Genomic DNA, 12,657 nt, shown 5'->3' with positions numbered 1-12,657 from the left:
GCGTTAGTGTCCCGTGTGAAGCCAGAAATCAACGTTGATTTATTCGTCACGTAACTTAATGTACTTTCCTAGTTATTTTAAGCCAAACACAATGTTTTCCTGAGCCTTACTAAGTAGCGTTGCTGCCTAAACCTAACCAATTTGATCTTCTCCTAAACCTAACTAAGTAGTTTTCTTGCCTAAACATAAGGAAGTTGTTTCCTGTGAAGATGGAAGTTTATTTTGGAAAGACTGTATGCGTGTAACTAGTGGAAATTGACAGGTGTTGCTGGACATTCGTAGGAAAACTGACGAAAATGGAGGAATAACTTGGTTGTATGACAATACTATATAACTTCCAAGGTTTGCAAAATTGCACTGTTCAAATAAGTGCTAAAATTACTGGAACTTTTTTACTACTTTGTTTTGGTTTGTTCAGTTATCTTATACCATGAAGGTCCTTGGTTCAGATCCATCAAATGGCCATTTGTATGTTCCCCCTATGGGCGCACGGGTTTCCTCCAGGTGCTCTGGTTCTCTCCTGCAGTCCCAAGACTTGCATGTCAGTCGAAATTGCTCATAAGCCGTGTTTCCATTCAGTCGTCAAGCGAATTTCAAGCGAACTTTTGAAATGTCGCAAAAAAGGAAATGCGAATTAAGCGTGTTTCCATCAACTGTTTTGGAGTGAATAAACTCGGCTGCAGTGTAGTTTGGTCAGGATTTGGTGCTCTAAGCTACTCGTGGCTGTAATCCGTTAGTAAACTGAGTACAAGAAGTAGACCTTGTGAACCGGAAACGAAACAAGTCGCCTTGGTTATCTAACCATCTATGAAAGACAAATGGAGAGAGCTCTTCAGGAATTTGTTTAAATTGGGCAAGTTTTAATTGTTGTTTCATGTCAGCTGGTATTGGACAAGTTTCATGCTATCCGGAGATGAAGACAAGCATTCACACGTTATGGGAATATCCGACAGCGGAAACAGATGATCAGTCGTGTGAATGAAATGTTTGCTCCGTCAGAATTTATTCAGCAATTCGTTTCCATATCCCATTAATCGCATAAACTCTTTTTCGACAAATACAAAAACCACCTCAAGCAAACAGAAAAATACTGTAAGCAAGGTGATTTATTGTGATTTTTTTTTTTTTAAATCTAATTTTGGGAAAACTATCATAGTATAGAGAGCACACCACCATATGCATAAAATCTGTGTAAAAAAAGTTTACTCTTTTATTCAATCAGAACACCGGGATCTGCATTTGCATTTATCACAGTCTCTGTAACAACCAACATCATAGCACTACTTTGAGAGGGCACATACACTGAGATGATGCATATCTTTGCAAATGACATAGTGTTGACTGAGTTCATCTTTGCATGTAAACTATTAATTAATAATCAAGTGTTTTTGAGAATTGATACAGCATCACAAACCATAATATCATGATATTAGATATTTTGGAAATTTTCTTACACCCCTAATTTTTCACAGTTATTTGTTACAGTACATAATGGCCATACGTATAACATAATCTTTAGGTAGGATTTGTTCAAACGTGTATGGCAGAGCCGTGAAAACACACAGCTCATGACCGTGCCATATGCTATGTGCTTTCAACTTGCTCTGAGCAAGCCTAAATCCCTGTTCCACACCTCTGCTTTGCTGCTAGTCTCATAGAGTTAAGCCCATTGTGACTCATCAAAATATCAAATGGATTCAGGCTGGAAAACAACAAAAAAAAGATTGTTTGCACCTGACAAAAAATGCCACTTGGCCAGTACAAAGCCCCGCAGACTGGCATGCTGACAAGAAAATAGACTCCTTTCTCTATCTGTATGCATGGACACGAGTGACATTGCTTATTTCTGCAGATCTGTGTTTCATCTGTGCATGTCTTTGTAGGATTTATTGGAACGCTAACTGATTCACAGCTCACCCTTTTTGAACAGATAGAAATTTGGGTTGAAATCTGTCCATCCATCCAATCTTCCATCTACCCTTACCGCCTTTCTCGGCCTGGGATATAAAGGTCAGGCAGGCTGTTATCAGCGAGGGGCCGGGGAGGGAGGCTGGGAGGTGAAATGGACTGGGAATCAGGCTTGGAGATGTTCCACGGTGGCCCCAGCTCAGCACACAGGTTGTTATTAAAAGCCTTGTAATAGGCTAGATTAGTCTCCAGATATGGCCTAATCCCTAAAAGACTCCACAATCAAATCGATGGAAAAAGAAGATGGTGGGAGAGCTCGGCCTGTTAATGCTCTCCTGCCTTAGTAGAAAGCACTTTTAGGGTTGCTCGGGGGTTGGATTTGGTCTTTGTTACACTTACAATACTGCTCTATGGACTTTCGCTTTATATTGCATTTTTTCTTTATTCGCACTGCTTCACCGGTACCCTAATAGGTTTTATTAACTTTTTGAAATGGTTTTGCTCTTTTTTTAAATTAGGTTTCCATTAAGTTTCATTGCAGCGGAAAGTGGCGAGCTTGTTTTCAAATCATGTTTGCTGTCATGTCGCTATTACCTTGAGAACAAGCGCTATTTTTTCACACCTTTTTCCAGTCACGGCCCGGTCACAGCAGCATTTAATATGGTAACATTTATCACGTCTCATGGGCCTCGTGCTTTTTAAGTGGGAACAAATTCCGGGGGAAAACACAAAGATAGTGTTACAATTAGTTGATTAACCAAACAGTCTCGTGAAAATGAATCGACAATTTCATCATTAATTGATTAATCGTTGTGATTCACTGTGGATGCAAAACCAAACCTTGAAAAAAAAGAACTGTTCAATGACATACAAACCAAACCGTGGGCTTGTTGAACCGTTGCACCGCTATCAAATACAGTCCTGCTAATTATATGATGAGGAGACAGAGACATAGAAGAGGCAATTATCTGAACATAGGCCGACTTGACCATTAAGTAGCCTGCCTTATTTCATGTATAAAATCTGTGTTATGGCATCATATAATATAGAAATATTGTATCATTGATTATTAGCGTTCAATTTATCTATTTATATATTTTGGAGTTCAAACACATAGGAAATATTGGGAAAAAAATAATCGACAGTTTGACAATGATCATACTTGTTAGTTGAAGACTTGAAAATCACCAAGACCTCTGTAAATCTTCATAAAGTTATTCAAACGTTTATTAATTTAGTTATGAGGTTTATGTAACCTTCTTTTGACTAGTAATAGTTATTCACAACACTGTTACCATCTCTAGTCCATTGCTCAGTATATTAAACTGACATGTACAGTACCATGTAGTGAGCACATTAAAATCCATATTTAAAATTATTTTCAAATATAAAAAAACACATTATTAGCCCCTTATTAACAATATAAAGATACTGCTATATCCTAGCCTTTGTTAGCCTCTTAATTAGCAAATTCATGATCTTCCTCTTAGGCTGATTTTTATGAGTAGCATAGAAGTCTCAAGTTACGAGTTAACAGCTAATCAAATTGACTAATCAAATCCTACCATTTAAAGGACGTTGCAAATGAGAAAATTCTACATGCAGCCAGTTTTACATGACATCAGGTTTACCAACCCGGTCTCACAGGAAGGCGTATAAATACTACGACATTACACGGACATTCCACGTGTGATGAGTATGCATTTTAGCCTTTTTGCGGGCCATTTGTACACCAGTCCACAGTTAGATTTAGGCAAAAAAACTACTAATTTAGGTTCAGGCAATAAAACCATTTAGTTAGGGAAAGGAAAAACATCATGGTTGGGCTTAAAATAAGTACGTAAATTAAGTAAAACACGTACGAAAACACAACTACAGAAAATACGTCACAAACATCAATAAAAAAACATGTGATAGTCACTAGACAATTACAGAATTACAGATACAAGGCGCACAAATGACACGCGAAACTCAAGCAAGGCATACTTATTGCAAGCTTAACGCCTTGCGCATTATCGTGGCATTAAAACGCCTTTTCATGCGAACGGGCCGGGGTTACAATAAGTCACATTTACAGGAAATATGAAATACTCTTTTCACTGCTGTGATGCTAAATGTTTGGTTTTATTCTTTGGAAAACATTCCTTTCTGTATTGTTCCTCATTTGAAGTGTTTAATTGAATGTGGCCGCCTGGCTCTCAGTAATTACCTGTCCAAAGAAAGGAAACCAGTCGCGGGCCTCGCCAGGCTCTGTTTTCCCATTTAGCATCCATTTGCATTGTTTGCAACGTGGTATTTTTAGACTTAATGTGTAATGTGTGCTTTTGAAGAGGGACTGAATGAAAAGCAGCGCCCATTTGAAGATGGGACTTCAGTCAGTGACATAAGCCCGGTGCCACTAATCTTCAAAGGCGGGTGTATTTAAGTGTGTCGCAGGAAGAACAGGAGCTTTTCCTGTCGTCTTTGTTTTGAAGTCTTAATTGTTATTTAATTTGTGTTCTGCTTTGTTGAAAAGACTGTGTAATGATAATTGCATTGCCTTTTTCTCCTCCACCTCATTTTGATGTACGTGTGTCTCTGGACTCATCAAGAGATCTTGTTTCTTATAGTATAATTTCATTAATGATTTGCAATATAGTATGTAAGACAGGTGAGACAGTAGATCACCTGTAATGATACTCATGGGCTGTGAAATTCAAAGTAACATAATGACCAAACCTGGGCTGGCAACATGGCTTATAAATAATACCTTGATTATAGACTATGTCGTGATATATACGATATAGTCTATATCTCCATATTATAAAATAGAATAACATAACTATTTCATTAACCCTTTGATGTGTATGATCATACCAGCATGATCATTCTAGTAAACTAATCTGAACACTCTGAGGTGGTGTGCTGTCATATTGAAGTCAGATTGGTCTTTGGAAATGTTTTCTTTATTAAGTTTGACTAATTATTCACACAATTGAAATAAGATTTTTCTATGAAATACAGTTTGCAGGCGATAGTTAAAAAAAAAAATGCATTCATTTATTTTATTTATTTATTTATTATTTATTTATTTATTTATTTATTTATTTATTTATTTATTTATTTATTATTGACAGATTGACTGATTCGCTTTGAATTAAATGAAAGTGAAATTGCCTGTCACGTCCACCGGAAGATCACTTTTATTATGAGGTCAGTTCTTACACACTCTTACCATAATGCCTGGTATATAAAACATCATGGGGTTAATTTGACTGTCTTTTTTCGAAATGAAGGCTGCCATCTTCCATCGTCGTTTCTGACCTCAACACGTATAAACTCACTTTGGCGCTTCACTTCTTCCGCTCTCTCCAGGCTCAAATTGGCTCAGAACGCCAAAGTGAGTCTCATGCCGGCAGTTAGTGACAGTGTGGACTCCATGGTAGCTCTGACGTCTTGACGGAGTAGCAGCAGGGGACGGGTCTTAGCAAAGGAACAATTGATATTTGGACTTGATGTTAGCGATAGTCATTTACTACATCCCATGTAGAACAAGCCGCAATACATCGAGTATATTCGATATATCGCCCAAACGTAGACCAGACAGACATGTAATATACAGAAGTATATTACAATCAGACTTTCTCCCTCAGTTCATTTATTATTATTTGCTTGATCGATGCAGTTTTAATACATCATTTGATTGCTCGGTGATGCTATTGAGAGGAAACACAACCAAGTAATGGTCAGTTCAGTCTTTCTGGCTGTGCTCTGCCCATCTTCCTCTCAGTGCACTAGAGAATGACTCCTCTGGGAGCCGCCGTGGCCTCTGAACTGGAATCCTGCGATGATGAACCTACCGATCAATACATGGATCCACTGCCTATCAAACGGAATGAAAATGGCAAAGCACATGTGGCCGCAGCTCTTGCATATGTTCACTGAGACATCATTTGCATTTGTCAGCGTGGTGCCTGTCAAAGCAGTGATTTATCGCGGCTTAAAAACACGAGGCGACACTCCGAGTGAGACTCTATCTTTTATAAGAACCTCTTATTGCGAGTTGGCCTCCTGTAGAGATGGATGTCCAGGTAATTTGCAGTTGCCACTGCCCACCTCAAAGTCACATTGTGTCATTTCTCTCTAAGTAGGGAATGAGAGCAGTGCTGAAGGCACGGACAAATGGACTGCAGTTTTTTTTTTTGCTGTTCTCTCTGTGTGAAGAAGACTCTGATGGTGTCTGTCTCTCTGTTAAACACTTGAAGTAAAGCCCATCACTCATCATGACACCAGCGAGAGGCCTTAGACATTTCTTCTCTCATGTGAAGTGCTGCTGTATTGGGCCCGTGCTTGACTGTCCAGTGGTTCAATATTTATCTCCAAGTTTGGTGATTTTTTTAGATAAGTTTACACGCTACTTACTGCAGAAAATCCCGACACTAACATATTATATAGGGCTGTCAATCGATTAAAATATTGAATTGCAATTAATCGCATGATTGTCAATAGTTAATCGTGATTAATCACAAATTAATCACACATTTTTTATCTGTTCAAAATGTACCTTAAAGGGAGATTTACCAAGTATTTAATACTCTTATCAACATGGGAGTGGGCAAACATGCTGCTTTATGCAAACGCATGTATATATTTATTTTTGGAAAATCAATTAACAACACAAAACAATGACACATATTGTCCAGAAACCCTCACAGGTACTGCATTTAGCATAACAATATGCTCAAATCATAACATGGCAAACTGCAGCCCAACAGGCAACAACAGCTGTCAGTGTGTCAGTGTGCTGACTTGACTATGACTTGCCCCAAACTGCATGTGATTATCATAAAGTGGGCATTTCTGTAAAGGGGAGACTCGTGGGTACCCATAGAACTCATTTTCATTCACATATCTTGGGGTCAGAGGTCAAGGGACCCCTTTGAAAATGGCCAAGACAGTTTTTCTACACCAAAATGTAGTTTGGAGCGTTATTTAACCTCTCCGTTAACGCATTATTATTGCGTTAACTTTGACAGCCCTAATATTATCATGTCATAACGTTGGTATGGCTAACATTTCAGCGAATTTTTTGCATATCACCACATCCGTCAGACACAAAGCATCATCAGCATTAATTTAGTTTCTGGCCACCTGATGGATGCAAACTCAGTATTCACATTTCCTTTGGCTCCGTTTTAGTCTCCGCCAGGTCCTTAGAAAAGTATGTGGGTTTTTACTATAGCTGCTAGATATTTGACTTCCTTTTAACTTTGTCTTGTGTTTTGGCACTTTAAGTTAACTTTTTTTTGCTCAAAACAGGTGCTGCTGCTGCTGCTGTAATAAATGGGGGTTACTGGGAGCAGAATGTGGAAACAATGTTTAGATAGTAAAAAGCTCTGTAGCTCTGAGGGGAACTGCAGAGTTGGATGATTTGTCACTACAAGCAAATTCTTTCACATCCATTTTAATTTGCAGAGCTTTCAATTAAGACTTTTTTCCTAAGTTTGGCGATATATGCTTTTAAAAAGACTGTGACAAAGTTCAATAATATAAGCTAGGAAACTGGAGTGAGTCACCTTTGAGATGATGGCAAGACCAGATTCAATGTAACAACTCATAGCATCTTTCTAAGTAGTGTTTCAGTTGGTAGGCAACCTCCGGGTCTGAAAAGTGAAGCCAATGCGGAAGTGCCTTAAACTTGCATTCTTTCTAATAGCCAGCAGGGGGCGACTCCTCTGGTTGCAAAAATACATCTTGTATAGAAGTCAATGAGAAAATGAGCCTACTTCTCACTTGATTTATTACCTCAGTAAACATTGTAAACATGACTTTATGGTCTCAATCGCTAGTTTTAAGTCTTCTTCAATACAGCATGATGTTCATTTAGTAAATTATGGTCCCATTTAGAGTCAAATAGACCATAAAGCAGGGGATGCTTTAGGGCGTGGCTACCTTGACAGGTCTCTATCCCGGCGTTGTCTAGTCTAGGAGTTGTCCGTGTTTTCATCTTAGAAATGTAACCCTTTCACAGTGTGTTTTCAGTTCACAACAGTTATTTTCTAACCTTTTTGGTTGCCTAGAAATGCCTTTAGTGTTTGGTTGTACTTAGCTTCACCCTCTTGTGTCACTTCTGGTTGCAAGAAACCAAGATGGCGACAGCCCAAATGCCTAACTTGAGGCTTCAAAATGGAAATCCATAAACCAGTGAGTGATGTCACGGCGACTACATCCACTTCTTATATACAGTCTATATACCTGCTGATCATGAAGCATGCAGCGGACAGACAAAGTTAGCGAGCAACTAGTAATGAGAGTCGAACACTGACAGCTTAAGAGACAGATATTTACCTCAGAAGTTGGTGGGGATCAAAACAGAGCAAAAATGATAGTGAATATTGTACGATGGCTAAAAACCGGACTGAATAAAGGCTATTGTTTCTCCATATAACTGCTGGATGTGTAAATAGGCAACTGTTTGCCAACTTGGTAATAGTATGTTATTGTATTTTATTTCACTGATGCGGAGCAATCGTGAGGTTGTGGTTGCATCACACGCTGCTTCATGCAGAAGACATCCACCGCTTCACATATTCCTATTCTCTTATGTCCCCTTTCCCCTCAGGATATCGGCTCCCTCCGTCTTTGAACTCTACAGAGATTTGTGCAGACATAGAATAGAAGAATAGATCCGATTGGTATTTCCATTTTTGAATGGAGGGCTGAATATGCTGTTTGGGTATTTCGAGGTACGCTATGGGGTCATTTCATGAACACAGGTTAGGTCTCAGCTTAGTTTGGTACAACAAGACTCCAATTCTGGATGTGGCACTTGACGTAACCTGGGGCAACAAACACCGTGGCTCTTGTTAATAAATAACATATATAGAGGGAGCTTCAGCCTGAGGGTGTTTGTTCAGACTAGATAAATGATTTAACGCTTGCCAAACCACACAAAGCAGCCCACATTGGTTCTCCTCAGGCAGAAATGTAAGCAAGGTTTTTCTTGGAAACATTCTGTAGATGAGGATGAATATAGACCACTATGTGGATGCATGAAGTCAGTTGTTAAATGTGTAGTTCACCCAAACATATTCTTGGTACCAATTATTCAACCCTCTCTTGTGCAGGACTTGAGGTGAGCACTACACAAAGAGATTTCATGGACGTTTTGAAATTGAATTTTTTAAAATTCGGTTTGCATTAAATTTTATTGTAGTAGAAATTGGTAAAATTTCTTTCACGTCATGTTTCTTTTAATCTTGAGACCCACTGCACGTACTTCTTTTACATTTGTTAGTGTTAAGGCATGGTCACACCAGATTTTAAAATGGTAAAATCCGGCAGGAAAATCAATTCATTACAATGGAATCACCCCAAAGAGGGCAAAGTAAATCTGTGTATGACATGCAAACTTGTGACTAACGTTAGCATGTTCCCGGCTTGCTTGTGTGTGAGCCATTAGCTTGCCAGTTACAGTAGTGTTGCTGATGTGGCTAATTTCATCCACATCCAATATTAACTGTATTTTGTGTATTGTTATGTAATTGATAACAACTATTTACATTGGTTGTCAATGGGAAATACTGCACATGAAATGCCCTTTTTCCTGTTTAATATTATTGTGAATGGAACATATTTGGGTTTTTGACTGTAGGTTGGACAAAAGAAGAAATTTGCTCTGGGAAATTGTGACTTGCATTCATCACTAGTTTATCAAAAATGGAAATAATCATTAGTTGAAGATCTACACTAAATGCTTTAACTTTTTTAACATTGGAAAATTACCAAAACTAAACAGTGTGTATAAATATCAGCAACTCAAACTCTATAAATCAGTCAAGTACTTTGAACCTTTATTAACTTAGTTTTCGAGGTGCTAAATTCCAAATTCAGATCATATCTATGATTGTGGGATTGCCTCAGCATGGCTCTCAACATGGCGACAGCTGAGCTGGCGGAGCAAACAGCAGCAACAATGCTGACAGAGCTAACGGTGTTAACCCGGGGGGGGACCGGAGGTTGGGTGTTGCGCTTCTGCAACATCGCCATGGGTCAGGACGGCTTCATCAGCGATAACCGCCTTATGAGAGCAGAGCAGAGTAGCAGCCATGAGCTAGCCAGTAGGGCACACACACTGGGACTTACATGCTCCAACATGCGTGCTGCATAAACAAAGCACAAAGAAACTCAGATTACAACACGCACAGACGGAGAGTGACTTCATTCTCTGCTCAGGTAGACATTACGCCTCTATATCTTTACATAGCAAATAGTTGTTTGCTGCTATAGTAATTCTCTGAATTTTGAATCTAGCACCTTTAAATGACAGTTATGTAACTGTTATGTCATTCCCAGAGTCTTGAAAATGTTTCTTTTGGCCACTGAGAAACTATATAAGCCGAAACTTGTATCTGTAAGTGCTTCTCCTATCTCCTGTTGCAGGATGGCCATCCAGGTGGACAAGTTTGACTTTGAGAGTCTGCCACAGCCGGACCAGGAGACAGCTCGCTTCACTAACCCCAAACAGCTGGAGGAGGAGCGACAGCATGCCCAGGGCTGCCAGATCAACAGCAAGCTGGGCATCTGTTGGAGCATCATATCCTTCCAGTGGCTACATGTGCGGTACAGTTATATCAGAGAAACCAGCCTGAGCTGAGCATTGCTAGAAAGACAGTAGATATAGAAGGTGGAGGTTTACATTTTATAATTGGGTGTCCTTTGGTAGTCTCTACTGAACCAACGAACAGGTCATATTCTCCATTAAGCGGTCAAACAGAATCATTCTGCGCTGTGTTTGTTCAATGTTGTTGACAGTCAGATCAGTGATACAGGACATCTGGATCCTACATCTGGAGGCCCTCCGGCCAGCAGGGAACTTGTTCGCCTGCACTGACAGATGGGAAAGCGTATGGTGAAGTACTTGCCACTCTAACACTGTGAAGGGATGTTTTAGTGTGTATGTGTGGGTGTGTAACTGGGCCTCATACTCGCATCAATATGATACAACATTTTCCCATAGGGCCTAGTCTGTGGGCAAGCTTTTGCGGTCCGACAGAGGTAATCTTTGACAGCGTTGTCAGCACGGTGATCTCTGTGGTCTGCTTTCCCTAAGGGAGACAACTCGTTCGATCTATTCCCTTATATGCTATCGTCTTCTGGCTTGTCTTGCCTTCAGGACTAAAACATGTATAGGTAAAGGTCGTGACATACATGTAGGTGCAAGCTGGGTTAGTATTTGTGGCCTGTGGGGTTGTTAGCAGAGACAACTTAAAACCTTTGTTTATGTTTTTTTGGTTATATAATACCAGCACAAAAACTAACGTAAAGCGTGTATTTAGTTTTATAACTAGTCTGAACCATTGGGTCACATGGTACTCTCGTCAATAGGTCCACTGAGACATCCGTGTATGTTTCTGTTGTTGTTCCCAATGCCGAGGATGTCTGAAGTAATGTGCGGTGAAACCTTGGTAGCTATGGTACTTTCTATTTTAAATGAAAAGTCTTGTACAGAGTTTTTGACCAAATAGTCTCAGGAAGTAAATCAATAATATTATAAAATGTTATGACATAAGAATGTCTTCTTATTATAGGGATAGTTTGAGCGTTTTAAAGTGAGGTTGTTTGAGGTACTTATCCATAGTCAGTGTATTACCTACAGTAGATGACGGTCGGCACGCACCCAGTTTGGAGAAGCAGACAGGAGTTACCGCAAGGAAGCAAAGCAATGTACTGCTGTGGACGGGGGCAGTAACAAAACGTATTTTAGCCACCTAAAAGAAAGGCTCACTCAAAAAAAAATCAATATCAGTTTAAGTGTATGCTATATTTAGAATATTTTTGCCAGTTTATCTTGCCGTGAGACAGTTATACAGTCTTTGTTTCCGACTGGGAAATGAAGCCATCTGTATCTATGCTCTTGCCAAAGCAACCAGACTCCATTGAAAAAACAGTCACTTTACCTCGCAGCAGACCAGCAACTCCTGTGTCCCGTGAAGTAAAATTTAATTTTTTTCCCCCAATGGAGTCTGGTGGCTTTGGTGAGAGCATAGATGGGTAAAACGGCTCAAGTTCCCATGCGGTAACTCCCGTCTGCTTCTTCAAACTGAGGGTGTCATTTACTGTAGGTAAAATACACTGTCTATGGATAAGTACCTCATACAACCCCACTTCAAAACACCTGAACTACCCCTTTAAGAACATGTTAAAGGAACTTGTTCTTGCTTGCATTTCCGCTATATTTCAGGATCTGTGAATATTAGGCAAATGTAACCATTAGAAAGTGATGTCCTTGTTTGAGACATCAAGTACTACCTTGGGAGTATAGACTATTTAGGTTAAATTGTGGCCAACAAACCAAAACTTCATCCAGGTTCCCCCCAGTTGTAATGCAGATAAACCTTATGATTTCCATAAAAGGTTCTTGGGTTCCTGGAAAAGTTTCTGCAGTTGAAAAGAGCAACTAGTCATCATCACGCATACAGTGCCTCGTATCAGCCCCATAACTCATCATTGTGCAGTTGCCGGTGTGCATATTTAGGGAGTTAAGAGCTGCCTGTCAGATTGTTGGTGAGCACGGTGTACAATTAATGATGAATCCAATCTCTGAGCTACTGAAGTTGCTATTATATTTTTTCCTTTTCACGAAGGCGTAAACACCCCCATCATTATGTGCATTGTTTTATCTACAAGTAATTTGGCAGCGTGTAGGCAGGGATGAAGAAAGAAAATGACATACAAATAATATTCCCAGCAGCAAGTCTGATAGCACTC

At 39.6% G+C, this 12,657-nt stretch overlaps 1 protein-coding gene across 3 annotated transcripts in view; it reads left to right on the top strand.

Annotated features, from left to right (window-relative positions):
• The window catches only part of trappc9 (trafficking protein particle complex subunit 9), a 243,960-nt gene that overhangs the window by 145,035 nt on the left and 86,268 nt on the right, over window positions 1-12,657 (top strand). For all 3 annotated transcript variants that reach the window (XM_074614135.1, XM_074614133.1, XM_074614136.1), the window contains one exon: window positions 10,330-10,483. In XM_074614135.1, coding sequence (XP_074470236.1) covers window positions 10,330-10,483 — 154 coding nt within the window. The remainder of the gene's footprint in view (window positions 1-10,329; window positions 10,484-12,657) is intronic.

Source organism: Sebastes fasciatus, chromosome 17 (assembly GCF_043250625.1).
Source record: "Sebastes fasciatus isolate fSebFas1 chromosome 17, fSebFas1.pri, whole genome shotgun sequence".
In the NCBI taxonomy this organism is placed as follows: domain Eukaryota; kingdom Metazoa; phylum Chordata; class Actinopteri; order Perciformes; family Sebastidae; genus Sebastes; species Sebastes fasciatus.
This window is presented reverse-complemented; position numbering and strand designations above follow the sequence as displayed.